At 40.7% G+C, this 25,357-nt stretch overlaps 1 protein-coding gene across 3 annotated transcripts in view; it reads left to right on the top strand.

The window, feature by feature from the left end:
* The window catches only part of EPB41L3 (erythrocyte membrane protein band 4.1 like 3), a 220,820-nt gene extending 195,758 nt beyond the window's left edge, over positions 1-25,062 (top strand). For 2 of the 3 annotated variants that reach the window (XM_081097417.1, XM_081097416.1), the window contains exons 13-22: positions 6,011-6,064; positions 8,865-8,900; positions 9,606-9,797; positions 18,646-18,768; positions 19,438-19,821; positions 20,593-20,724; positions 21,377-21,475; positions 22,044-22,124; positions 22,398-22,514; positions 23,952-25,062. In XM_081097417.1, coding sequence (XP_080953543.1) covers positions 6,011-6,064; positions 8,865-8,900; positions 9,606-9,797; positions 18,646-18,768; positions 19,438-19,821; positions 20,593-20,724; positions 21,377-21,475; positions 22,044-22,124; positions 22,398-22,508 — 1,212 coding nt within the window. In that variant the 3' untranslated portion in view covers positions 22,509-22,514; positions 23,952-25,062. Of the gene's footprint in view, positions 1-6,010; positions 6,065-8,864; positions 8,901-9,605; positions 9,798-15,932; positions 16,008-16,360; positions 16,451-17,417; positions 17,934-18,645; positions 18,769-19,437; positions 19,822-20,592; positions 20,725-21,376; positions 21,476-22,043; positions 22,125-22,397; positions 22,515-23,951 lie in introns of all 3 variants that reach the window. The other variant, XM_081097415.1, reaches the window with a different exon arrangement.
* Positions 25,063-25,357: the final 295 nt, after the last annotated feature.

Below are 25,357 nucleotides of genomic sequence, written 5' to 3'. Positions count from 1 at the left end.
CCCCTGCATCTCCCACAGAGCTCCGTAGGAGGTGTAAGGAGAATGACCGCCAACCTCCGGGTTGCAAACCTTCTAAAGACACCGTGCCTGTGCACGGAGAGCCCTCCCTGGATTCTGACGGCAAAGGGAAGCCGTACCTAGCAGACCAGGACGTGGCTTTTAGCTACAAACAGCAAACTGGCAAAGGGGCCACCCTGTTCTCCTTCTCCTTGCAGCTCCCGGGGTCATTCCCTTCTCTTCTAGATGACGACGGGTACCTCTCTTTCCCCAACCTGTCCGAAACCAGCCTCCTCCCCCAGAGCTTGCAGCATTACCTCCCGATTCACTCACCCTCCCTCGTGCCCTGTTTCCTCTTCATCTTTTTCTTCCTGCTCTCAGCCTCCTTCTCAGTGCCATATGCCCTCACTCTCTCCTTCCCTCTGGCTCTGTGCCTCTGCTACCTGGAGCCCAAGGCGGCCTCCTTGAGTGCCTCACTAGACAATGACCCGAGTGACAGTTCAGAGGAAGAGGTGTGTACCTCGGCATAGAACACACTTCCCTGTCGTGGTCGGGGCTTTGGTCCGAAACAGTGTTAGACGGCTGCTGCGATAGTGGTCCTACTTTCAGAGCCTCATTTATTGTCTGTGCCAATCTGTGAAGCGATTTTTGTGTGTTGGGGGAAGCAATCCGGCCCCAGGGTTAGGCACAACACCATGTGGATGTAGCAGTCCGAGCCCAGCCCGGAATCATGCTGCTACCCACTGAGTTACATGGCTGGGGAAGGACTCAGCCAGAAGTCAAGTCTAAATAACCCTGTGGCTGTGTAACAATCAGGGTTAAGTTAAAGGTTTTGTTCAGTTACCGTTTAATAAAGTAAATTACACACAAGATAAATACATAACTTTTGACTAGATTTATGGAGTGTTACTAAAATGTACAGCCATTTATCAAATAACATTGCTTCATTCAACACCTTTTCATTATAACATTGATGAGATGCCATAGGAATTTAATTCTTGTTTATGTCAATTAGCCTCTGGTAAAATTGGTTTCATTATACATCATTTCGCTTAAAGTAACAAACGCTGTCGACAACATTAAGTGAGGACTTTCTGTATCCTGATATCATGATACATAGTGGTGAGATAGTCTAGATCAGTGATATTCAACCTTTTTCATCTCGTGGCATTATCTATATATATAAAAGCCTAAGCAACTGAACGACAGAATGACCGAACAACTAGTCACTACGACGCGCACTGACCACCAGGGGGCAGACGCTCAACCTCCTGTGGGCCCTCCCCCACTACCACCCTCCTGCGGCCCTGATCAGCCTCAATTGCTGGCCAGGCCAAGGGACCCCACTCGTGCACAAATTCGTGTACCAGACCTCTAAGTATAAAATAATTAATAAAACTCTGCTGCACACCAAAAATGTATTTTTTGCCAACCTGATCATCTAAGGGGACAGGGATCAGTCCCCTGACTAAATAGTCAGGTATTGCATGTTTTAAAAATTCTTGCAGCACACTGGTTGAAAAATCACTGGTCTAGATAAATGCTACTCAAGGTGAGGTGGGAGAGAACCATAGGGGATGTGTCATCATCATCTGGGCAGTTTTACAAAACTGTAAGTGCCTCTCATGCTGGGGATTCTGAAATGTCCCCTCTACTGTCTTCTGTTGTCATTGCTAGGCTGTTGTTGTTACTCACAGACGTGAGCCACATTCCATGGGTGTTTTGGGTCAGAAAGGAAGTTTGAGCTGTTTAAAATGTCCACATAGCATCAGTCATTAGCAGGGCCAGAAAGAACTGCGTTGAAAACACTAGTTTTCAAGCACAGTCAGGAAGAGACTCACTTGAGGCTTCTATCCACTGTAAAAATGGGCTGAAATTTCATCAGCACTAGCAATGCCAACGTATACACTGGATGATTTCTTTAAAATCCAACATGAGTCAAAAACCCCACATGCACTCAGACAGTCTGGAAAGGCCAGGGGCGTTGGATGGGCCTCTATGGCTTCCAGCCAGGCAGTTGTTCAGTGGGGAAAGGAGTTGAGCCTTCAGCCTCCATCCACGAAGCCCTGCCGCCTGTCTGTTTCCTGTCCCTCATCCAAGCCATTGGGTGAGCTGATGTTGTCGCCAGCAGCCTTTCCTCTTAATTGCTCTCCTTTCCCCATAGCGGTATGAACAGCTCAGCAGTTTCCCTTTCTACAGGCTTCACATAGAGAACAGGGAAAGGAATAGAAGCTGCCCACAGAGGCACCTGGCTGTCACCTGCCCTCCTGCCCACTGCTCCCCAGGGCCCCTCAGCTCTTCTGTTCCCACAAAAGAAGGGTTTTGTGGCAGGAGACAAGCCCATTACTCTTAGCATTTAAAAAATTTACAAAGTCAAAGCCACATTATAATAAGAAAAGAAAGTCTTTTCAGTTTTTCTCAGCTAGAAATCACGTGAGCTGCACCTGTGAGTATATAGTATTGCCAGGGTGTGTAAGTATCTATATTTAGTGGTATTATGACCATTTCTTTTCAGCAGAAGGGAAAAAAATGGGAATGGTTTCACAGATGTTTGAAATAAAAGTTTAAGCTTTTCAATTTGATATTGCCTAAGAGCCCTTTTCAAGGATCCTGGGTCACATATGACTTAGGTTAGATATATGTAACTATTTTCATACTTTAAAAATACCTTTCAGAGAAAACTAGTTTAAATCTTAGGCTTTAGTAGCACTCTTTCTCACAGTGGCCATATTATCAGATAATATAAGACTAGAACCTACAACAGTCAAGAACACAAATTTATCTATAAAGACTATATAGCTTGTTTCCAACCTGGACATACATTTTTCCTTTAGCAATGGGGTTAGTCATCAGGCTAGCATAAAGCAAAAAGATTGCCATTTTATGCTTTCTGAATTCTAAATAACTGAACTTACGTGTAGCAAACCACACAGATCTTGTGCCTAATCCAGGGTATACATCTTGTTGTAACCAATGCATGAGAACTCATGTTAAACTTGGGCATGTCTGCATTACATCGACAAAACAAATCACAGCAGTACTCCTTGCAAGCTGGTGACCATGGGACTGGAGCTTCCCAGTACGGGACTCTCCTTGTTATTGAAAATCTCTCGGACCGTGAACCAGCCCTGGCCGCTGCGGTCTCCTGAGCCTCCCTCTGCAGCCTCGGTCAGCCACGGCAGCTCTCCTGACACTTCATATTTGGCCATCTGTTCAGTGTCGTCTCGTAACACCAAATGTTCAGAGCTGTGCTCTCTGGTTCCAGCCAAGCTAGAGAACTCATATGTAGGTCATTCCATTAAAAAAAAAAATAGCCATTTGTTTACGTGGCCTGTTTCATGCTCCAGGCCTCGAGCACTTTGGCAGCTACACTGGGTGACTTCGTAACATACAGTTCAGCTCTGTGACTTTGATTTTGCAAAATCACTAATGGCCATAGTTCTTTTTAAATATTTTATCATCACTGCTTTCATTTTTCACCTGTTGTGCTGGCTTAATTAGTTCCAGCCTTTCTCCAGAGTGAAATCCAATGTAGAAATGCTTGATCATTTCAAACATAAAGCTGTTGGCCAATAATATCTCTCTTTTGTACTTTCAGAGTGGTCAAATAAGAAGGGGCGGTATATCAAATTGTCTTTCAAGAAACAAGATGAATTTAGCTCACCATACCATAAAATGTAGTTACATATGAATTTCTGAGGAATTTTTTGATAGTGCAAAAAAAAACAAAAAGATAAAATTCAAATCTGGAGGAAAAAATTGACCACTTAATTTTAACATTTTAAATTAATAGTAATAATTATATTAGCATCAATATATTACAATTACTATAGGTTTTCTTAGTTCTGTGTATGTCAGGCATGTAAAGCACTGAGTATCCATTTCTTGATCTGGTTAGGGTTATTTTCACCATTTTACTAGAAGGAAACTGAGATTAAAACATAAAATGTGCCCAATGTGTCACAGATTTGACTAGCGAGAATCTTAGCTGTCAGCCTGCTCAGGCCTCACACTGCACCAGGGCTGTAACGTAAAGCCAAGATGCTTGCAAAGTCCTTGATATAAGTTTTAAAGCCATAGGGAAATAATATGTGGGAGGAGAAATACTTTCAAGAACTTTTAAAATCTTGGACACAATTAGCACACTGAGCACAAGTCATTCTTATTTGTTCTTGAAAGTTTGAAGATTTTGAATTATTTCACACCCTGTCTCTCTCTCTTTTTAATTCAGACTGACCTTTCCCTAGATTGTCAGTGGGTGAAGCATTGTAATATCTTAGCAATGACCACCCAAGAAAATTAATAGCCACCCACCCCACATGTTGCCAAGTTGGTCAGGTCATGAAAAGGTATCAACACACTTTCTTCACCAACCTACTGAAAGTTGTTTTCCACTTAAACATGCTAGCAAGTGGCCAGAATGGCGACCTCGGGTGTACCATTGCACAAATACCAACTCCTTTTCTTTAGGAATATATGAAATGAAAGTTTGGGTTAGTGCCAAGAAATCAACCTAGCCAGAGTTATGTGAGCATAAACAACTCTCCCACTGTCCCTTCCTGACACTCTTGGGAGTGTCTTCAGAGGCAGATTCACAGCCTTAGAGCTTTGATTTTTGATTGTATTCAAAATATTAATCACACATCTTTGCTCAAGGGAATTTAATAATGCTTAGCTGGTATTTATGGAAGAAAAGTCTGTTAATATTAGGGCATGTAGATGTTTCTGTTTCGATGGCTATACTACTCCCCGCCAGAGAAACTAGTTTTTGTTTTAAATCATAAACCTTTGAAACAGATTAAAAACCAGTTCTGAAATTTCTAGCATAATTCTCCCCTAAAAACATGGGCGCTGACAATGCTGTGCTTTGTTTTATTCGTTTCCAAGTAGATACTGCTCTCTCTAATTTTAAAAAGTTATTATTATGCTGCTGTTAATTCTCACCTGAGGATATTCTTTCCATTGATTTCTTTAGAGCTGGGGTGGGGACCGTCCAGCCCGTGGGCTGCATAAGGCCCAACAAATCATTTGATGTGGCCCTGCCAAGGCAACTGCAGGCAGGACTTGAAATTCAATAAATCTAGGAGCTTTTTTTATAGTAACATAAATTTATATCAAGTGAATTATATTAAGCGAATGATGTTATAAATATCCAGATGACCCATGGTTCCCCACCCTGCTTTAGAGCGAGTGGAAGGAAGGGAGGGAGGGCAGAGAGAGAGAAACATGGATATGAGAGAGACATAATTATTATTATTATTGCTTCATTTGAATGGGAATTTATGGAACAAGATATGTCAGTAGATATACCTCTTTATATTGGAGGGTGAGGCAAAATAAACACAGGATATAGTCTTAAAATATACCTAGTTAGCAAAGCTAATTGAAAATTAAATTACTTTTTTTTTCATATGTAAAACATGTGCCTGTGAGTCACTGGCATGTGCTTTTTATAATTACTAAGTAATGCAGATGGCCTGGTGGTCAGAAATGGATGTAAATGATCAAAACGGTATAAATGAGGGGCTGAAAGTCCAGTGACTGTTATAGTAGCTTTTTATTTAAATTTCCATTTTAATTTACCTTTCAGATGTCTGAAATATTACTAGAATTTAAAAAAACTATATAAACATCAAATTTGCATTAAGTATTTTGTATTAAGTATATTTAGGGGATCTTTCTTGGGTTTTAGTTAAAGCTGTGGGGGGAAGAATGACAAATTGGTTTTCCCAAGACATAAAACCAGACAGGTCAGCTTGGCTACCTGTAGTGTCTGCGGTTCCCGCAGGCTGTGTGCCTCTGGTCTTCCTCTGAGTGGCTCTGCTGGTGAAACCTAGCTCTGTCCTTGCTTTTGCTTTTGCTTGACCCTGCATTCTCGTGGGAAGGTAGTTTGATTCGGATCACAGAGAAAGAGAGTGGACTGCTTGGCCTGTGCCATGCCCCATTTAACCAGACGGGTTTGTTTTCTATTCCTGCCTTCCTCCTGGAACCCGATCACTTCTCTGGTCAATAGACGGACAGTGAGCGCACGGACACCGCAGCCGATGGGGAAACCACTGCCACTGAGGTTGGTATACTCACTGAGGGTGGTGGCTCTGCCTTTAGGAACTTTGCATATTAGCTTTTAGAATGGAGAGAAATTATAATCATAGCAATAGGAGTTAAATATTTTATAAGGCCTAGACTAGTGGTTCCAAACTCTGTAGAATCCCATTTCATGTTTCTCATTCAGAAGGTTTGGGGCCCGGATGGAGAATTTGTATTTCTAAGGAGTCCCCAGAAGTTGTTGATTCTGTCCATTTTAGTTAGGATCACATTTTGAGAATCATTTGGCTACACTGATAATGCTTATTTTTCATATATTCCCCTATCCCAGTGGTCGGCAAACTGTGGCACACGAGCCACATGCGGCTCTTTGGCCCCTTGAGTGTGGCTCTTCTACAAAATACCACGTGCGGACGCGCACATACAGTGCGATTGAAACTTCGTGGCCCATGCGCAGAAGTCGGTATTTTGTGGAAGAGCCACACTTAAGGGACCAAAGAACCACATGTGGCTCGCGAGCCACAGTTTGCCAACCACTGCCCTATCCCAAATGAAAGGCTGTTTATGTATCACAGCTATGATGAATGGGGAGGAGCATCACAATTAATTTAATTAGCTTGTTGATGGTTAAAGAAATATATTTAAGTTCCAAATGGTCAAGTATACTTGTTCAAATAATAATACTTCTTTTAACTCATTTTTGTAGACTTGAGGTAGCACAGGTCACTCAAAATAAATGAATTGTCTAGGAAGAGAAATTAAATAACTTCATACTTTATTGAAAAAAATGTGGTCAGATGGAACAATGATAGAAGCAATACTGTGCTATTATGTATTCTTTATTAAATTTTTAGGGTACATTAAATATGTGTGTGTGTATGTATGTATGTGTGTGGCTTATGTTGTTTTTCAAATCTTCTCTACCAATTAATAATTAAAATTTCTGTAAAACCAGTATTTATAGTAATGGGAGTCAAGGTGTTCATTTCCTAAAGTGCTAGCCGAATTTATTTTTTACTTTGCAACAATTTTTACTTTAGGTTGTCTTTTTACAGCATTTAATATTATAATACCTAGTTGGGTATTTAGGAAGAACTAAATATTGTAAGTAGTATCTATAAATCATTTTATTGAAAATATCTTCAGAAAAACATTTCAAAGTGGAGTTTTATTAAGTGTCTTCCTTTGGAAATGCCACACTTCAATTCAAAGCTTGGAAATCGTAATTTTTTTAAGTTAAAAATAATATTATAAAAGTATTTTTCATATCCTTTTAAGCAATCATGTAAATTTATTAAAAGTTAATAATTTTCTATGGCAAAATATAACCAGTGCATGTTATTTTATAAGAATTAGTAGTTACATATAGCTACACATAAATATATTTAATAAATTTCACTGTAATCTTAAGTGCTACAAGTGAAAAATAATAATACTTTAAAGTTTATATAGAAGTTAACATTTTGTTGTATAACATCTGAAGCACAAAAATCAATACATTTTGAGGCTTAAAAATAAGTGAAGAGCTGTGAACCTACCACATACTTAAGAATTAACACATCACTCACACTGTGTTAGAGTTACCTGTGCACTAACACTTTTTAAACACTTTTCCTTTTCTTTGAGGAACCAGCATAAAAGTAGTGCAGGGTGGGGCGTGCTGGGTAGGCAGTCTTGACCCCTTTGGCAGATAAGGAAACCTGGACCCAGATAGACTGACTTGCTTATGGCCACCTGCTCAAGCATTGGCTTCTCGCGTGTGGCTTTACTCTGGGCCGCCTCTGTAGCACAGGCCTGGGTGACTGTGGCGTGGCCTACTTACCTAGTTTTTCGTACTCAGATACCAGCCCAAGGATTAGACACGTCCTTGAAATGAGAAGGGTTGAGGGAGGAAGGATAACAGAGTTGCATTTAGGTAATTTTTTTGTATTTTTTAAAAACTCAAAAATAGTGTTGTTAAAGGTAATTGTTGATGGTAGTTGATTTTTATAAAAATTTTCTTATTTACCCCATATCTTTCTTCTTCCCTCCCAAATTGGTTTTTTTTTTTAATATATTTTATTGATTTTTTACAGAGAGGAAGGAAGAGGGATAGAGAGTTAGAAACATCGATGAGAGAGAAACATCGATCAGCCGCCTCCTGCACATCTCCCACTGGGGATGTGCCCGCAACCCAGGTACATGCCCTTGACCGGAATCGAACCTGGGACCCCTCAGTCCGCAAGCCGATGCTCTATCCACTGAGCCAAACCGGTCTCAGCTCAAATTGGTTTTTTAAGTACATGAGTTCAAGAAATTACAGGTTTCAAGAAGTTTTTAAATGTGAGAACCTCTGTGTTAAATTTTTTGAGCCTCCGTTCTCTGGCCTACATTGGGGATAATAATAGCTAACCTCTTAGAATTATTATGAGGATTCATGCACTACAAAAAGCTCTCATTATTGGGAAATCATAGCCATTCTTATGAATTTGAATTTTAATGGGGCTCCCCACATTTCCTGAACCATTTCTAATGTCCATTAAGGACAGCCCGCCGAGCCCTTGCTGTCACCGCCCAAGCATAGGTGTGCACACATTACACTGACAGGTCTGCAGGTTAAAGTGGCAGAAACCCACTGAGCAAGGAATCTTTTACTCCTCGTTTCTTTTTAAGCTTTGTCATTTGTGTGTGGGAATGTTGTGGTTTGCAAAGAAGAAACAGCATTCGTAAGCAAGAGCAAACTAGTGCCTCCTTTTAGCAAGTTTATATAGACCGTGGTTCCTCAGTCTCAGAGTCGCTTGCATGGTAAGACTTTGTTTCCCGCTCTTTCCTGATGCTGGCAGTCGGACCAGGAGGAAGATGCAGAGCTCAAGGCACAGGTAGACAATGAAAAATAAGACAATAGCAAAACCCAGTGTGTGTAAGCCATTGCCCATCTGTGGTGTTCCAGTCTCCCAGCATGCTCCGTAGCCGGTTGCCATGTAGTTGATGCAGTGTGGAGGGTGACATTTGTTCCAGTGACTACCATGTCCCTTATCTTTCCCTTTCTTCTCCACTTTTTTCAGAATAGTCTGATTAAGCGAATAAAGGGTGAAAATGTGTATGTCAAACATAGTAATCTTATGTTAGAGGTTGGTATGAGTATATACCAGTGCATGTTCATGTGTGTTGAGTTCTTTCCGTGGTATACCTGTGGGCTCATACCATGATGCATGAACTGTGTGCGCTCACCTGTGAACAAGTGGGGATGACTTCTCACCTTTCTCTGATTTCCTTCCTCTCTCTTTTCCTGTGTGTGTATTTATTTTAATTCTCTCTGGTTACATGTGAATTATATGCTTTAAAGTTTACCGTTTTAAACTCTTGGTTTTTATGCTTGTGTGACCTAGATTATTTTTTCCTCTCTTTTCCTTGGCAATGTCACATTTTCACCAGAGTGTTTGTGGTAGTGTCATGAGCTGTGATCAAAACTTTTGTTTTGACTACTAATGAAATGGACATTACTTTTTTTAAAAAAAAGAGAGAGGAAAGAGGAAAATAAATGTAAAATGTTGACTGTTGGATTCTTTATGTTCTGAATATAGGAGCTAGATAAAACTCAAGATGACCTGATGAAACATCAGACCAATATTAGTGAGCTGAAAAGAACCTTTTTAGAAACCTCCACAGATACTGCCATCATGAATGAATGGGAAAAAAGGCTTTCTACCTCCCCAGTGCGACTAGCCGCCAGGCAGGAAGATGCACCCATGATAGAACCACTTGTCCCTGAAGAGGTCGGTATTCAGGCTGTTGGTTGCAATTGTCTTCTGTTCACTAGACTCGCTTCTCCACAGGGTCTGCACCTGGGGAAAGGATTTGGCAAGCTTCTGAGTAGAAAATCTCACCACTTGTCTGTATGTAACCTGAGCTGCCATATTCAGTGCTCCAAAGAAAGGCTGAAAAATAAAATGATGAGGTGGCTAAGGAGCAAGTTGGTCACATCAGATGGTGCTTAAGAGTAAACAAGGAGCCACGGGAATTATAATGCATGTCCGCCTATCCCATTAAACCTAGATTTCACAGCTGGGAGAAAATTAGCTACTGTCAAAGAACTGACACTTTTTCTGAATATGCTGCTTCTGCTGCATTAAGAAATGCCCTGAAAACTCATGAATGCTTCTCATTAATTGCAAGATAAGGCCTATGGAGGTTGTCTAATGTTTGACTAAATGGTAACCTGAAGTTGATAGAATTTCAGGACATACTTTATTCTCGGAATACTGTACCAGCCTTTTACAGGTATGAGCAGTATTTTTTTTTATTTATAACTGATTTTTATACATATGACTGCTATTTTAACAGATTTATAACCAGCTTTTATTTTATTTTTAACAAGGAAAGTAAGGCCAGAATATGTTTTCAAGTGAGACTCTTCCATAGAGGAAAGCTCTGTATAAATTACAGCCAGAGTGTAGGGAGGATCCAGCTGGTGCGAGTGACTTGGTGCTCCCATTGTGGGGTCCACGAATAGCTAATCTGACTGTCGACTATTAGACATCATCTTGCTTTATCTGTCTTTCAAAAAAAGTAGTTTTTTAAAACTGCATCTTTCTTGCATCATATTGATTAATTTCTTATCAAGACTTCATTATTGTGAGATATTTGTCCAGGAAGCTGAAACAGAACAGAAGAAAACTTAGGCCTTTGTGGGAGAAAATTTCTTTAACAGTAGTCAATGCTTCAGTCTTTGCAGTAGGAAAAAAAAAGAATGTCATTAAACTCATTTTGGTCATTTTTAAAACTTCCTTTAAGAGCTATTTATCAAAAGTGACCACAATCACTATACTATCTTCATGACAATTCCAAATCCAGCTAAACACTGCCGAGGCATTTCTCTATTTGAATTACTTTGAAAAGCATCCTTTTGTGCAGAATAAATGGAAAGTACTATTACCAAAGTATTCCTTCGCCATTAAACACCAATTTCCATCAGATTATTTGAGTTTCAAGAGATGAAATGTCTCATTCCAATTGATTTAAATGTTGGAGACCCTGCATTAGTAAGAATATCGCTTGTTAATTATCATTGCATAAAATTTCATTGTAGTTAGTCAGATTTGACTTACTGTATATCTACTATCTCTGTTGGGAATAAGGAAGATCATTTTGGCTCTGAGGATGGCAGACACTGCATTAAGTTACAAACACAAAAAATAAATAGCCACCAAAACTGAAACCAGAAAACCCATGCCTCCTTACAGTCGCTTAGTAAGGAACATGGTAGGTGGTAGCCACTTTGAATGAAGCTTAGGTGGACGCATAGAGAAGTTAAAGGTTGGTGCTAATAAACAAGGGACTTTACAGAGCGAGGCCATCAGACTAGTAAAAAATGTGTTTCATTTATTAAATCATCTTATTCGTAGAGAATGACATTGATGAACCAAAAATCATTAATAACTTGAAAAGGTGATACTTTGAACATAGTGCACTTTCCCTGGACGGTGCTGGCTTTTCTGTGTTAGCACAGACAAGCTGCAGTGAGCCCAAGAAAGGATTATTTTTTATAATTAAAGGATGGAAACATGGCTTCTGCAGAGGAGTGAGCAGTTTGGTTATTTAGACTGGAGAAGACGATGGGCTGGTCTGCTTTTAGGGTCTCCTAAGCTGTTAAGCAGAGGTTCTACCCCAGGATCCAGCACCACCACAAAAAGAAAATTATAGAAAGACTTGGCTAGACCTGAAAAAGAACTTAAAAACAAGGCTGATTAACCCTGGTTATCAAAGAGCAGCCCTAAGGAGCTTCAGGTCCCAGAGAAAGAGAGGTCCTTTCAGGGTGGGACAGAGCTCTGCATATTTTCCTTGACCTTGGGGCTGGGCAGAGTAGCCTAGGGGCTGCCTTCTAACACTGTCCAGGCCCCTTCATGGCATCCAAGTTTATATTCCATTTGAGGGCCCTAAGAATAATCCAAAAAGTTTGTATGCTCTATAAATTCTTGACAGTTTCTAAATTATGGCCCTGGCTTTTGTTATGGTTTGTGAAAAGTGCAAAAAATAACTTTTCTCCTCCCAGCAAGCTACATGCAAAGCATATTCATTTACAAACACGTACCCAAAAGATTTTCATTTTAGAAGGGAGGTATTTTTCTAAGTAAATTACTATTTTATATCATCCTATTATTTCATGTATCCCTTTTTATTTTAAAAAAGAAAAAAATTATGTATATAGATATATAGATATAGAGAGAGAGAGAGAGATTGATTTCAGAGAGGAAGGGGGAGAGAAACATCAATGATGAGAGAATCATTGACCAGCTCCCTCCTGCATGCCTCCTACTGGGGATCAAGCCCACAACCCAAGCATGTGCCCTTGACTGGAATCGAACCCGGGACCCTTAGGTCCACAGGCCGACACTCTATCTGCCAAACCAGCTAGGACTCATGTGTCCCTTTTTAAATCTAAGTAAACAGTAATTGACCAGTTTAGAAAGAATTCCTAAAATAATTTAATTTTAAACAAGGGCCAAATACTGTTTGTGTGAGAGGTTGAAGAAACCCTGATTCAATGACCCCAAGCTTGGTTATTTTTTTTGTAATCTAGGTAATAAAATGTTGTGGAAAGAATCTAATTAGGGCTGGTTTTTAATGTGACCATCTTTTTTGTTTATCTATGGTGTGTTTGACTCCTAAGTATTTTTTTGGTTTTGAGGATGTTTTCATTGATTTTTTTTTTAAAGAGAGGAAGGAAAAAAGAGAGAGAGAAACATAGATCGGTTGCCTCCCATACATGCCCTGACCAGGGATCCAACCCACAACATAGGTATGTGCCCTGACCGGGAATTGAACCCACAACCTTTTTGGTGTATGGGGCGAGGCTCCAACAACTGAGCTACCTTGCCAGAGCAGTAAATACATTTTTATAAGATGCTACCAATTTATGATTAAAAGAAAATTCAGAGTTAGAAATACAAGTAATAAGCTAGTAATGGTGATGATACTCTAAGCATATTACATATGTTTACTATAAAATGAGAATTTTATTGCCAGTAGTTTCAAGTTTAAAATATTTGCATTATTAGCAAGGATATGCCCCAAAACAGCAGATAATATCAGTCCTTATTAAGTTTGGAAAATTGACAAACCACATACAGGGTTCATAGAACATAGGAAAGGTAGGTGTGTGGTATGTGAAGAATTCCAGGTATATCTTCTGTTCACACATATTTTCCATGACAGTCTTCTATGATGCACCTTGGCCTTGTCCACGTTAGAGGCATGTTCCCTTATGGTTACTTGAATATTAAAAGTTTCCAAATTCCACCCAATAGACAGTACCCATTAGCACTTACACAGCGCCAATATTCTCTTTGTTAATGTGGCTGGTTTTACAGGTATGTGACCTTAGTACAGTGAATCCTCCTCATTCACACTGCATATTTGCACATTTGCTTCTTCACTAAAATTTATTGTAACCCCAGTGTAGTATTAACAGTGGTTCCATGGTCCTTGGCAGACAGGCTGAGTGGTGAAAACCTTGAGTGGCTCAATGTATACGTTCCCAGCTGAGGCTGAAAGGCAGGGTTCTGCTTTCTTGGTTCAGCTCTCACACTATAAACAAGTGTCCTTTTCATGGCCTGGTTAGTGCCACATTATTGCTTTTTTGTGTTTTTGCTGGTGATTTTTCTGTTTAAAATGGCCCCCAGGCATAGGATTGAAGTGCTGTCTAACATTCAGCAGTATGCCTTATGGGAAGCTACATGTGTTAGATGAGCCTCATTCAGGAATAAGAGTGTTGTTGACTCTGAGTTCCATGTTGATGTGGATCAACAATTTATGTTAAATATAAGGACTTTAAACAGAAATGCATACAAAACAGATTATGTATTGATAATGACCAGAGGCTCCCAGGAACCTAATCCTGTATATCCCCAATGGGGCAGTGTTTCAGCATTGACCAGTTTATTGTTCATAGCGACTTTGTAGAACGTAACTACCATGAACAATTGGAATCGATTCTATTTGTGCATTTGTCTGCTTTCTAGTCCAGCTCTCCTTTTGCTATTCGGGTCTTAGGTGGACCTCAAATTGGACAAAAAAAACAAATCCATTCACCAGGGATCATCTATTTATGATTAAGAAGAATTATCTCCATCTTCTGAATCCGACTTCTTTGATTTTTTCATCCAGGCCTTGGCACATATTACAATTATCTATGGGAAATTTTTAAGTACTGATGTGCACCCCACACATCAACTCTTATTTAAAAACTGGCCACATAATTCTAATGCACAGCTCAGTTTGAAAACCCCTGACCCAGCTCTGTAGAAACCTTTGATTCCCCCAAGAGCGAGTGCACCTCTGAATTTTGCATGCCAGCATCGGGCCTTGGTTTCAGTCATGTTTCAGAGATGAACTTTTAGGTCACTGAACAAAATGGATACATCTAATTCTGTTCTAAACCGTTATATTAGTGAGTGTCCTTATTATCAACTTTTCTTTGTCAGTACCTCTTCTCTGTTAGCTGAACTAACTGGATTGGGGTTGACCATTGTAGGGTTTAATTTTAATATCTACCCCCTTTGTTACCCTTTTCTGCAACTGGACATACCCAGTTCTGAGTGCAGACAGTGTGGACATTTTCAGTTATAAACACGGACCTTTTGGAAATGAATTGATGTCAGATAACAGGATATGCTGACTGCCACTGTTTTCCTGCTGATTTTGTTTTTTTAAGTTTTCATTTTAGGAAAAAATCATTCAGTGATTATAATTAGAGGCCTAGCAGTGGTATTCTAAAGAGTACCTATAATTTTGACCTTTCTTTCCTGTTTCTTATTCCTATTTGAAAAAGAGGCTATGATTGAAAGTAAACCAAACAAAAATCCACATTTAATGATTGTACACGGTACGTTTTGTCTCTTCCAATACCTTTCTCCAAAATGGGGCAGGACAGGGATTTTATTTTTCCTTCAAAAATGTCTTACTTGTTCCTCACTAAATAGCTCTCATAAAATTATATTGTTTACAACAATAGAATTTATTTTGAAAGCTCCATTCTTCTGGAAACTTTGAACTTTGTTATTTTTAAATTTGCCTTCCTTTCTGTCACTGTTGTATGGAGTTGCATGCTGTGCAAGATAGGGTCAGCAGTCAATGTATAGCCACTTAAATTATTCCTTTTTAGTACTAGAGAAAGGAATAACAAGAAGATAAAAGCTAGTTCTAACATGACTTATTTACTTGAACGTTTCTTAATTTGATATAATAAAGGTAAGCATGATTTGAAATAAATTATTCACCAAAATATTTTCAAATTGACTCTTTAGAAGTCTTCACCATGTTATGAAAATTCAAATAAAGCTACTACCTTGAGTATATTTTATGTTTATTTATGGAACAATAAACAAGTCGATCTATATAGACCCGGGTTTATTCGCATCAGTAGCTAATGCAGTGACCCATGTGTGTTTCTTGACTCTTTATGTAGCAGCACTTACATGGGAATACAATCAAGTATTAGAAATAGAATCGAGATTACTCTCACCTTAATGTTTTTAAGTCTTAACATTTTCTTTTCATACTCACTCACTGGCGGTGTGCCAGTGACTGACATAGAGACACTGTTCGAGGCTGGGCACTCTTTTTATTGCTCTTGCATGTTCTGTGTTTGTAGAAATAAGAGTGTTTGAGTCATACAAACACCAGAATTTAGGAAAATTATCTCTTACTTTTTGGAAATAATTAATTCAACTTTGAGATGGATTCAGACCATTTTTCAAATTAATAGACAATAATTTGCTTTTTTCAGAAAAATAAATAAATAAAAGAATGACTGTTATGTGTATAGCACAATAAAAGAACTCTCTCCTAACTTGCCTTTTTGGGAACTGTCTGCTTCCTCTTCTCCAACCCAACCCCCTTTATTCAAACAGACCAAAGAAGAAAGAGAGATTTCTGAAAAGGTTATATTTTTGCAGCAGGGAAGCTCTTCATTCCTTGAGTCTCAGGTAAAAAACAAACATAAAAGAATTTTCCGAAAGGGTATTGCTCTTCAGACTGCAGTGTTATTAAAATGTCTTTAGTTTTGTTTTCTTTTTAAAATTTACCTTGCTGAAAACTAAGGTAGGTGTATACCATTTTTGCTTCGCTTCTGGGGAGGGGTAAAGGAATTTTCTCCCCCTTGTAGTTCCCAGCTAGCCATCATTTCTTTATGGCTTTTGCTCCTAGGTGGTTCTGTCTGTGTGTGGGCTTTTCTAATTATTGGAACTCTTCACCATTTGTTTTACCCTTAGTGTGATACTAATCTGGATGGCTTTGAATGGCTTTGAAAGTTCTGAATTTCTGTTGGTTTTCCCACTAGCCAAGTGTGATAAAGAGAATGCGGGAAGGAGACTCTGCGGTTACCTCTCAGCAAATCATTTTCCAGAAAACGGTCCCATCGGCCCTAGAGGTTATTTTTCATTTCATTTCCTTTAATCCAGCACCAACAAGCTGATGAATCTGCACTTCTTTTTTCCTAAGGCACACATATTTCTGGATTCAAGTTTGCAGGCAGTGATGAGTATGCAAGTAGAAAACATTCCAGTTTAAAATGTAAACCAAGGTGCTTATCTGCTCCTTGATTTCTCTTCTTTCTGGAACCTGTTAGACTAGTCAGCTGCCTGGTCCCATCCTGTGAGGCTTCCCAAATGCAAACATGTCTTAACTTTCATTTCTTCTGCCTTACTGGCACTGACAGTAGGAAGGTGGCAAAGGAAGTACTGAGACGATGAACATCAGTTGCAAATAAGGTTGGAGCACTGTACAGGCCACTGTCACCTGTTTGTAAGAGGCTCCTACCACGTCCCAACAGTGGGAAATCGTTCCTTCTAATGCCTTGAACACGGGCACATGCAATAGTTATTGGATAATAAGTGGTATAATGGATTTGATCTCCTAAATAAGGAAGTATAACTTACAATCATGCAAGCATATCCCCAGAAACTTGTGGAATGCTGGCAAGTTCCTTTCGAGAACAGATCTGAATACACTGTTATGTTTCATGTGGAAAACTGGCTTTTTGTGTCAACACACGTAAAGCTAAATAACTTGTACAACCACCTCAAGATTATAGTATTTAAGGTTAAAATATAGAATAATGTAGATGTTTAACATACGATCAGATATATCTCACCACCAAAGTATGTTTCTATTTAAAGAAATCTGGCACTGCAGCTCCACATGCAGACTGTATTCTGAATTGAGGATTAGAGCTTATAAATTTCAGATGAGGAGCGATTGCAGTGATAATTATTAGATGGCACCAGCCAGTGCAGTCACATGAGTGTAGCTCTTGTCCTGGTTTTCGTAAAGGATTCTTGTTTTAGAAATGAGATGCCATCAGCGTTTCTAATTTAGCTTTTATATTTCAAATATAGGGCACAGAGGATTGGGTTTTTGTAGACAAAATACCTACTGAGGTAGTTGATGGCGATTTGAAAAAGATTGTGACTTACAAGGTGGTGACCATGAGCAGTAGAACTGGTGACATTCCCGCCGACATGTTACGCTCTAGTACCATTGAAATGCAGAGCTTCGACGACTTGGCCCAGGAAATGCAGTTGAAAGAAGAAAGCAAACAGAAGATATACGCTCTCGGAAAGTCCTATGATACCGTATCCGGAAAAATCGTGACTATGACGGAGAAAGCTAAGGAGGGAGAGAAGGGAGTGCAGCCCTCGGGTCTTGAAGTGTTTCAGAAAATGGAGCCCAGGAAGGTCACCCCCGTCATGACAGAGTACGAGGTCCTGGAAGCCATCGCTGATGAGAAGTCCAAGCGAGGACCCGAGGGCCACACTCCGAAACGGAGGCTGTCGGAGTCCCTGGCTCCCATCAAGGAGGCCGAGTCCCGGCGGCAGAGTCCGGAGGAAGAAGACCCCACCAGGAAGGCTCAGGTGCTGGGCGGGGATGCTCTGCACGTGGGCCTGGAGAGCGTGCGGTGGAGCCAAGCTGAGCACGCCCCGCAGGGGGAGGCCTTGAAAGTGGGGCTCTTTGGACCCCGAAGGAAGAGCCTGTCCGAGTGGAGGTACTCCCAGGAGCCGGCCTTCAGCGTCACCACTGCCCATTACCTTACAGAGTCGGCTGCCTCCCGAGTCGTGGTAACCAGTGCCTTTCGTTCGGCCACCGCCCCGATGCCAGCATGACCTTTCTGAGGCAGCGCCCCTCCACCCTGAACCTTTCCGTTTATCTTGCTGTTTGGCTTTACGTTTAGAGCAGCCAACCCAAGCTTTTTACTTTTGTTCATGGTTCAGTCAGTACCGCAGTCCAGCGAGCATTAAAACACTTTTCGTTTTACTTCCAGCTCCCCGTGCCCGAGATGCGATAGTGCTGCTGTGGCTTGCAATGAAGGGAAAAAAATGATCCGCTTAAACCAGCGCCTCCCTAATCCTAATAACTCTCTCTGCCTTACCCAACAAGAGCTCATGGTCACCTCGATTGGCTGTTTTATGTCCCATTCTTTTCCGTTCCCCAAGTCTCTGGTAGATTCCTTCCTCCCTCCTCCCTCTCTCCTCCGCCTCCAGTTTTGTCTCACCAGCTGTGAATGCGCTGTGTGCCTGTATGGGTACCTGTCTCTGTGCTTGACTCTCCATTTCTCTGTTCACTCAGACTAAGCAGTCTTCTGGTGAAAAGCTCATGGATGGCTCTGAAATCTTCAGTTTATTAGAGTCTGCGAGAAAGCCGACAGAATTCATAGGAGGGGTTACCTCCTCTTCTCAGAGCTGGGTTCAGGTGGCCTTTTGCTTCCATCCTTGGTGTTCTGACTCTGCCTGTTTGCTGTGTGTGTGTGTGTGTGTGTGTGTGTGTGTGTGTGTGTGTGTTGGTGTTGCATCCAAGTGGGCTTTGCCTCAAACACCTCAGAGGTGCCCTCAGTTCTTCCCCGCCGTGCCTGCATGGCGTGCTTGTCATATGCATTTTGTTCCATTACAAGAACATACTTCAGATACTCAAAAGGCAATGGTGATGAGAAATTTTAATGGCATTCATTTTTTAAACCATTTTATGTCTCCTATGAGGTCCAAGAAAGCAACCCAAAACAATGTGAATGTGCTGCTGCAAAGCTTCTTTATTCTGTTTGGTTTTTGGTGGTGGTGGTGGTGGTAGTGGTTTATTATTTAAATTGTGTTTTGCACTGCATTTTCTTTCTTTTGCGGATATCCCAAAGTAGCAGCACAGATTCTAATGTGTATGACAGGGCAGAGGGCAGGCATCAAAGATTCTGGTGGGAGGAATGAAGCTAATGTATATTTCCTAAAGTGTTTATGGTTATAAGCACTTCACACTGGCTTTAGGCATCTTGGTGAGTGGCATCGGTTTTTGTTGTGGCGGTGGTGGTTTTTGTTGTTGTTTTTTACCTTTGGTTTATGGAAAGTCGCACTGATACAATCTTTCCCCAAACAGAAAACAGAAACCAAGACAGAGTCCAGCGAAACCGAGACCGAATCAACCCAGCCCCCCCAGCCACTTAGCACGGAGAAGGTTGTTCAGGAAACGGTGGTGGTGGAGGAAAGACGTGTGATGAATGTGCATGCAAGTGGGGATGCTTCTTACGCGGCTGGAGATGACGCGGATGCTGCAGCACAGGCAGCATCTGCTGGTGCTTCTAGCGTTAAAGGGAAGGAGGGCTCTGCTCTGACGGAGGGGGCTAAAGAGGAGAAAGGGGAGGTTGCCGATAAAGCTGTCCTGGAACAGGAAGAAATGGCCACTGCTTCCCATGAGCCAGAGGAGGAGCAGAGTGCAACAATCCACGTTTCTGAAACTTTGGAACAGAAACCTCATTTTGAGGTAACTAGTAGTTAATTTACTTTTAGCACTAAACTGATCTGAGTCCTTGAAATTTAGTTAAGCATAAAGATGAAGCTAAGTTTAATTTTCTTTTTCAAGTGCATTTTCTTTCTCCTCTTATTTCTGTTGTGCATGGCAATTATGGGTCTCATGCAAACATATATAACGATTCTTAATAATATATAGTTCCAGGAAGTGGTTTCTGCTCTCACTGCAATTATTATAATTGGCAGTAAACCTGGGAAGTGCCTGTCCAGCCAGGATATTAGAAAATTTGATAAATTGATTTCTGATCAATGTAATCCTGAAGGACCACAAACCATGCTTGTCCAGGTGCCAAATACCAGAACTTGGTTCTTTATCCTGTTTCCTTGTAATTCTTAAAGTATTGGGAGTAGGGGAGTTATGTCTTATTACTTGTTCCTTCTTTCTAAGAAGTTCATATTTTTTAAAAGGCTAATTTATGATTTTTTTTTATTAAGATTAGTTTATGAGATCAAGGAAGGGGGACGAAAAATAGTTTATTTCCTTCAAAATGTTTTCCTTTACCTGGAACATTCCACATAAAGATGCCATGGAATTCTGGGAGACTGTTGGGCATGTGTCTGTGGTGTGCCTCACTTCTCAACTTCCCTAACAGCGTGGAATATAAAAACATTTAATTCACACTGACCTGTGCTTGTATATATCCATCCACCAAGCAGGGAGGGGAAAAACCAAAACTGTGTTTGTACAAACTAATGACCACTCCCCTACTTCCTGTTGGCGCAGTCATCCACTGTGAAGACAGAAACCATCAGTTTTGGCAGTGTGTCACCAGGAGGAGCAAAGCTCGAGATTTCTACCAAGGAGCTGCCAGTCGTTCACACAGAAACCAAAACCATAACATACGAATCCTCAGAGGTAAGAGTCTGGGAGGATCGGAGCCCTGGCCCTCTGTGTTGTCCCTTTTGTGGCTGAGTGTGTTTAAGTGTAACTGCATGATTGTCAATTTGTGAGACTCAGAGGACCAGCAGCCAGACTGTCTCTGTCAAGAGAGATGCAATAATGTTGTTTTAGTACTGATTGTGGGGTAGCAGGCGCCTTAAATAAGTCTTCCTACATCTCAAACAGTAGAAAAAGGCCCAGACATCTATTTCCATAGCCACCGATAAGGAAAAATATTAACCCAACCAGCCACTGCTCTCATTTCTAAAGCCCCAGCTTTATTAATGACTAGAGGCCCAGTGCACTATACACTGGTAGGGTCCCTAGCAGCTGCCAGCCGGGGCCTCCCTCCCTTCCCCCTGCCGGCCCTGCACCCTGGTCGAACTCCCGTACAACTCCCGGTCGAGGGGACAGTTTGCACACTATGCTTTTATTATATAGGATGGTGAGCTCTGGCCATGGCCATGTCTGGGTCAGTCTTTACCCATAGTGGCAGCTGCCAGATGCTGATTGAGGTGCACAGTGATTATGGGAGACAACTAGGTCACCATAATGCTCTAAACTAAGCAAACATCTAGAGAGGTAATGTAAATATTTGAGTGTGATATCTTATTCTCTGCTTGCTTAGGTTGATCCTAGTGCTGATTTGGAGCCTGGCGTGCTAATGAGTGCACAGACGATCACATCTGAAACCACCTGTTCCACGACCACCACCCACATCACCAAAGTAAGACCTTCCCTCAGAACTTTTTCTAGGTTTAGCTGCATATGCAAATAGTTATGTGACTCTCAGTATGCCAGGAAAGCTGCATTGGAGCTTTCTCAACCACTATATTTATGGTATATTTGTCCTCCTGGGCTAGTTCTGTTCAGAAATATACAGTCTGATAATCTTTGCTTACCTGACACTTTGGCACATGAGAGGTGCTCCAGAAACACTGGCCAGCCAAATCCAAAAGATTCCATTCCATCCTTGTTTCTGAAATTAACAATTTACAATAACTGCCACAGAATTCTGTTTCCAATTCTTAACGTATGATACTGTAATAACTATGCATGGTGTCACTTGGGTACTAGACATATCGGGGTCATAACTTCATAAGCTATATAAATGCCTAATCACTATGTTGTACACCTGGAACTGACATAGCATCCTGTGTCAACTGTAATTGAAAATTAGGAAAAAAAGAATGATGTTACTTAAAACTGGGTCAACATCTTCTGCCATTTCCTCCATTGAACAATGATTATTCCTCCAAGTGGGAAAATTCATAACACTTGTCTCTTCCTTTCAGACTGTGAAAGGAGGCATTTCAGAGACGAGAATTGAGAAGCGAATAGTCATCACGGGCGATGCAGACATCGACCATGACCAGGTAGTGTGTGTAAGATGGTCAATACCCGTCAGCAGGGCAGAAAAACACTGGTTGGCCCTGTTCTTCCCAGTGCTATTCTTCCAGTCCAGCATGTAATCTAAACAATTTTCTGAATTAACTTTCCAATAGACAATGTACGATTCTTTTTGCAATCATTGTACCTCATTTGTAAATTGTGTATAAAGATCTAGCTCATGAGTCTCCACCTTGCTACTGATCATGCATGTTCCACCTCCTTTTTGTCTTTGCCCTTCTGTGATTTCTTGGGGATAGGCGCTGGCTCAGGCAATTAAAGAGGCCAAAGAGCAGCACCCTGACATGTCAGTAACCAAAGTAGTGGTCCATAAAGAGACAGAGATCACACCGGAAGATGGAGAGGATTGACCCCAGGTAAGAGGTGACACTGATTCACTTGGCTTGGCCTCGGCTGGCATGTGGCATGAGGCACTTTCCCCTCATCCTTCGCCTGACTCCACCCTTTCCTTTTTTCTCTCACTGGCATTTGCAGGGCTGGCTGGTTACCCAAAGGATGGAGACTTGCTTGGCAGGTGCTTGCTTGTTTCAGATTTGGAGGTTCCATCCAGAGGACTTTGCAGACAGTGCCAGCTAGAGGACAAAGGAAAAGCAGGGTCCTTGCTTGCGAGATCTCGCTGGCGTTTGCTTTTAGTCCTTGTCCTATACTCGTTTCATTAGCCAATCTGCAAGGCCAAATTTGATTTTACTTGCCATGTGACCTGCTCAGAACTAAGGTAGTTTTGTTCTGAAAGGTGCAATTTGTGTGTTCCAAATACTAGGGAAATAAAATATACTCCCTATTCCTTTTGATGGCAGCATTATCCCATTGTAAGCTTTTTCTTCAATTATGTTTGGTTATAGCCTGTGTATGCTTTTGTTTGCTTTGGTTTATTTTTCATTTCAAGCCTGAGAGCTGACTTTCATTTTGGATGTCTTCTGTCTCCTGTATTCTGTGTTGATTTGCCCCCTGGTGGAGCATTGCGTCTCAGGAGGAGGAAAATTCAGTCCTGTGGTCCCGCTTTCCTCCAGGAAGCGCATGCCTTCCCAGCTGCTACCGGGCCAGCCTCGCAAGCAGACAGCATCCTCTGTGTGTGCGCAGACTTGTCATGCATACTAACCTGCCATGCAAGCATTTGTGGGGCTCTCAGCACCCTAGGGGGCTTTGAATGCTGAATGCAACTGATGAGCTACTTGCACACTTGGCTATGTAATAAAAGTCTCTTAAATGTTTTACATGTATAAATGAAAGAAGTTAGTTCTCTGACTTTGGTTTAAGAAACATAGATTGACAAGAGGCCTCTCTTAAAGAAAAACATAAAAAACACTCAGATTCAAGTTACTAAGTAACTTGAAAGATAGTAATTTGGAAGATAGACAGCAAAAAAAGATTCTCCACAGAGCTTCAGCCACTTGGATGTTGCTGTAGTTATTCAAGACAAAGCATATCAGTGGCTTACACTGGTATTTTACAACATCTTATCAAAAAGAGCATTGAATAGCCCGGCTGGTGTTGCTCAGTGGTTGAGCATCAACCCAGGAACCAAGAGGTCACTGGTTCAATTCATGGTCAGGGCATATGCCCATGTTTTGAGCTCAATCCCCAGTGTGGGGCATGCAGGAGGCAACCAATCAATGATGTTTCTCTCTCATAATATTTCTATCTCTATCTGTCTCTCTTCCTCTCTCTTTAAAGATCAATAAAAAATACTTTTGGAAAAAAAAAAAGCATTGAATAACCTGTAAGATACTTTTCTTCTGACCTTGATCTCAGGTGTTTTCAAATGCATAACTGACCAACTCTCTTTTCTACAGGAATAACTTAGCCTGCACAGGAATCCAGTCATGCAAACCATTAGGAAAACCAGAGCCTATATGGAGTTCTTTCTTCTAACCCCACTGACTTGTATCTGCCCGTGGAAACTTTCAATCCAGAAGAACAAACCTTGACCGTCAATTAAAGACACTGGCAGAGAGATCTTCCCATAATAAAGCAATCCGAATCAGCAGCACTAAACTGATATTGCATGAAGCAACGATAAAATTACAAAAGAGCAGCATTTTTAATTTTCACAAAGTGTCTAAGTTTTCAGCTATACCTGCACGTTCATAACCAACAATATAAACCGTGATCTCATGTAACACATAACCAATCCATGCCTTTTATAGTTTATTATCATTAAAGTCTAAACACAATTGCAGTTTCCTAGGTGACAGATCTTTTGTTTACAGATAAATGAAGATTACCCTAAAACGCTAGAAGCTGTCTAGGTCCGTTGTGTCAGGTTTATCCCAGATTAGATGTGCCAATAACCGAGTCCACTCAGTAAACACTTGAATCTTGTACTTGTTTCACCTGGTTTTATTACTCTTAACCCATAAACAGTGACGACTCTCTGATCCTCTGGAGATAGTTAATGCTTCCAGTCCTGCTTTGTGTATCTAATTTAATTCATTATAAGGTAGTACTGATTTTAGCATATTAATGTGATTTCTTCCTTGTCGTCCACTTTGCTCTGCGTTCAATCTTGAAAGATTTCCAGAGTTCCCTATCAGATCCTAAATATGTAAATTGTCATTATTTGGGGAAAAATGTGTATTTTTGTTAGTTCACAATATTCTGAAATTTCACTGTTGGGGTGGTTTGTGTTATTTTTTTTCTATCTTCATTTCTGCTTTCTTATATTTTTTAATTGATTTTTCTTCTTTTATTTAAAAAACTTTTATTTCCAAATCTGGTCCATATTTACAACCTAGTTCAGAGCCAAGCCTTAAACTGTACAGAATTTCCACTGTAATTAAGCTATTTACTGTTTAGTTATAAATAGACTTCAAAAAGATATATTCTCCATTACACTGTCTATTGCATCACTCAGCCCATGGTGAATGTATGTTTCTGCATAGCGAAATAAAAATGGTAAATGCATTCTCTGTGTACCAATTTCAGTACTGTATGTGTTTAGCCCAGAGGTCACATTCGCACAACATCAGAGGCTTTATTCGTCTGCATTGTAGAGCTAGCCTGTCTTTGTATGATAAAAAGTGCACATGTGATGATATAGTGTGTGGACTATTTCAGGTATTGGAGATGGGGAACAAAATCTATAATAATAAAAGCATAATAAGCAAATCGACCAAACAGCAGAATGACCTTCCGGATGACCACGCTATGACACGCACTGGTGCCAGGCCAGCCAAAGCGGGTGCGATGCGATTGGTCG

This window comes from Myotis nattereri (assembly GCF_964212035.1).
Source record: "Myotis nattereri genome assembly, chromosome: 8".
In the NCBI taxonomy this organism is placed as follows: domain Eukaryota; kingdom Metazoa; phylum Chordata; class Mammalia; order Chiroptera; family Vespertilionidae; genus Myotis; species Myotis nattereri.
Note: the sequence above shows the minus strand (reverse complement) of the source record. Positions and strands in the feature narration are given on the sequence as shown.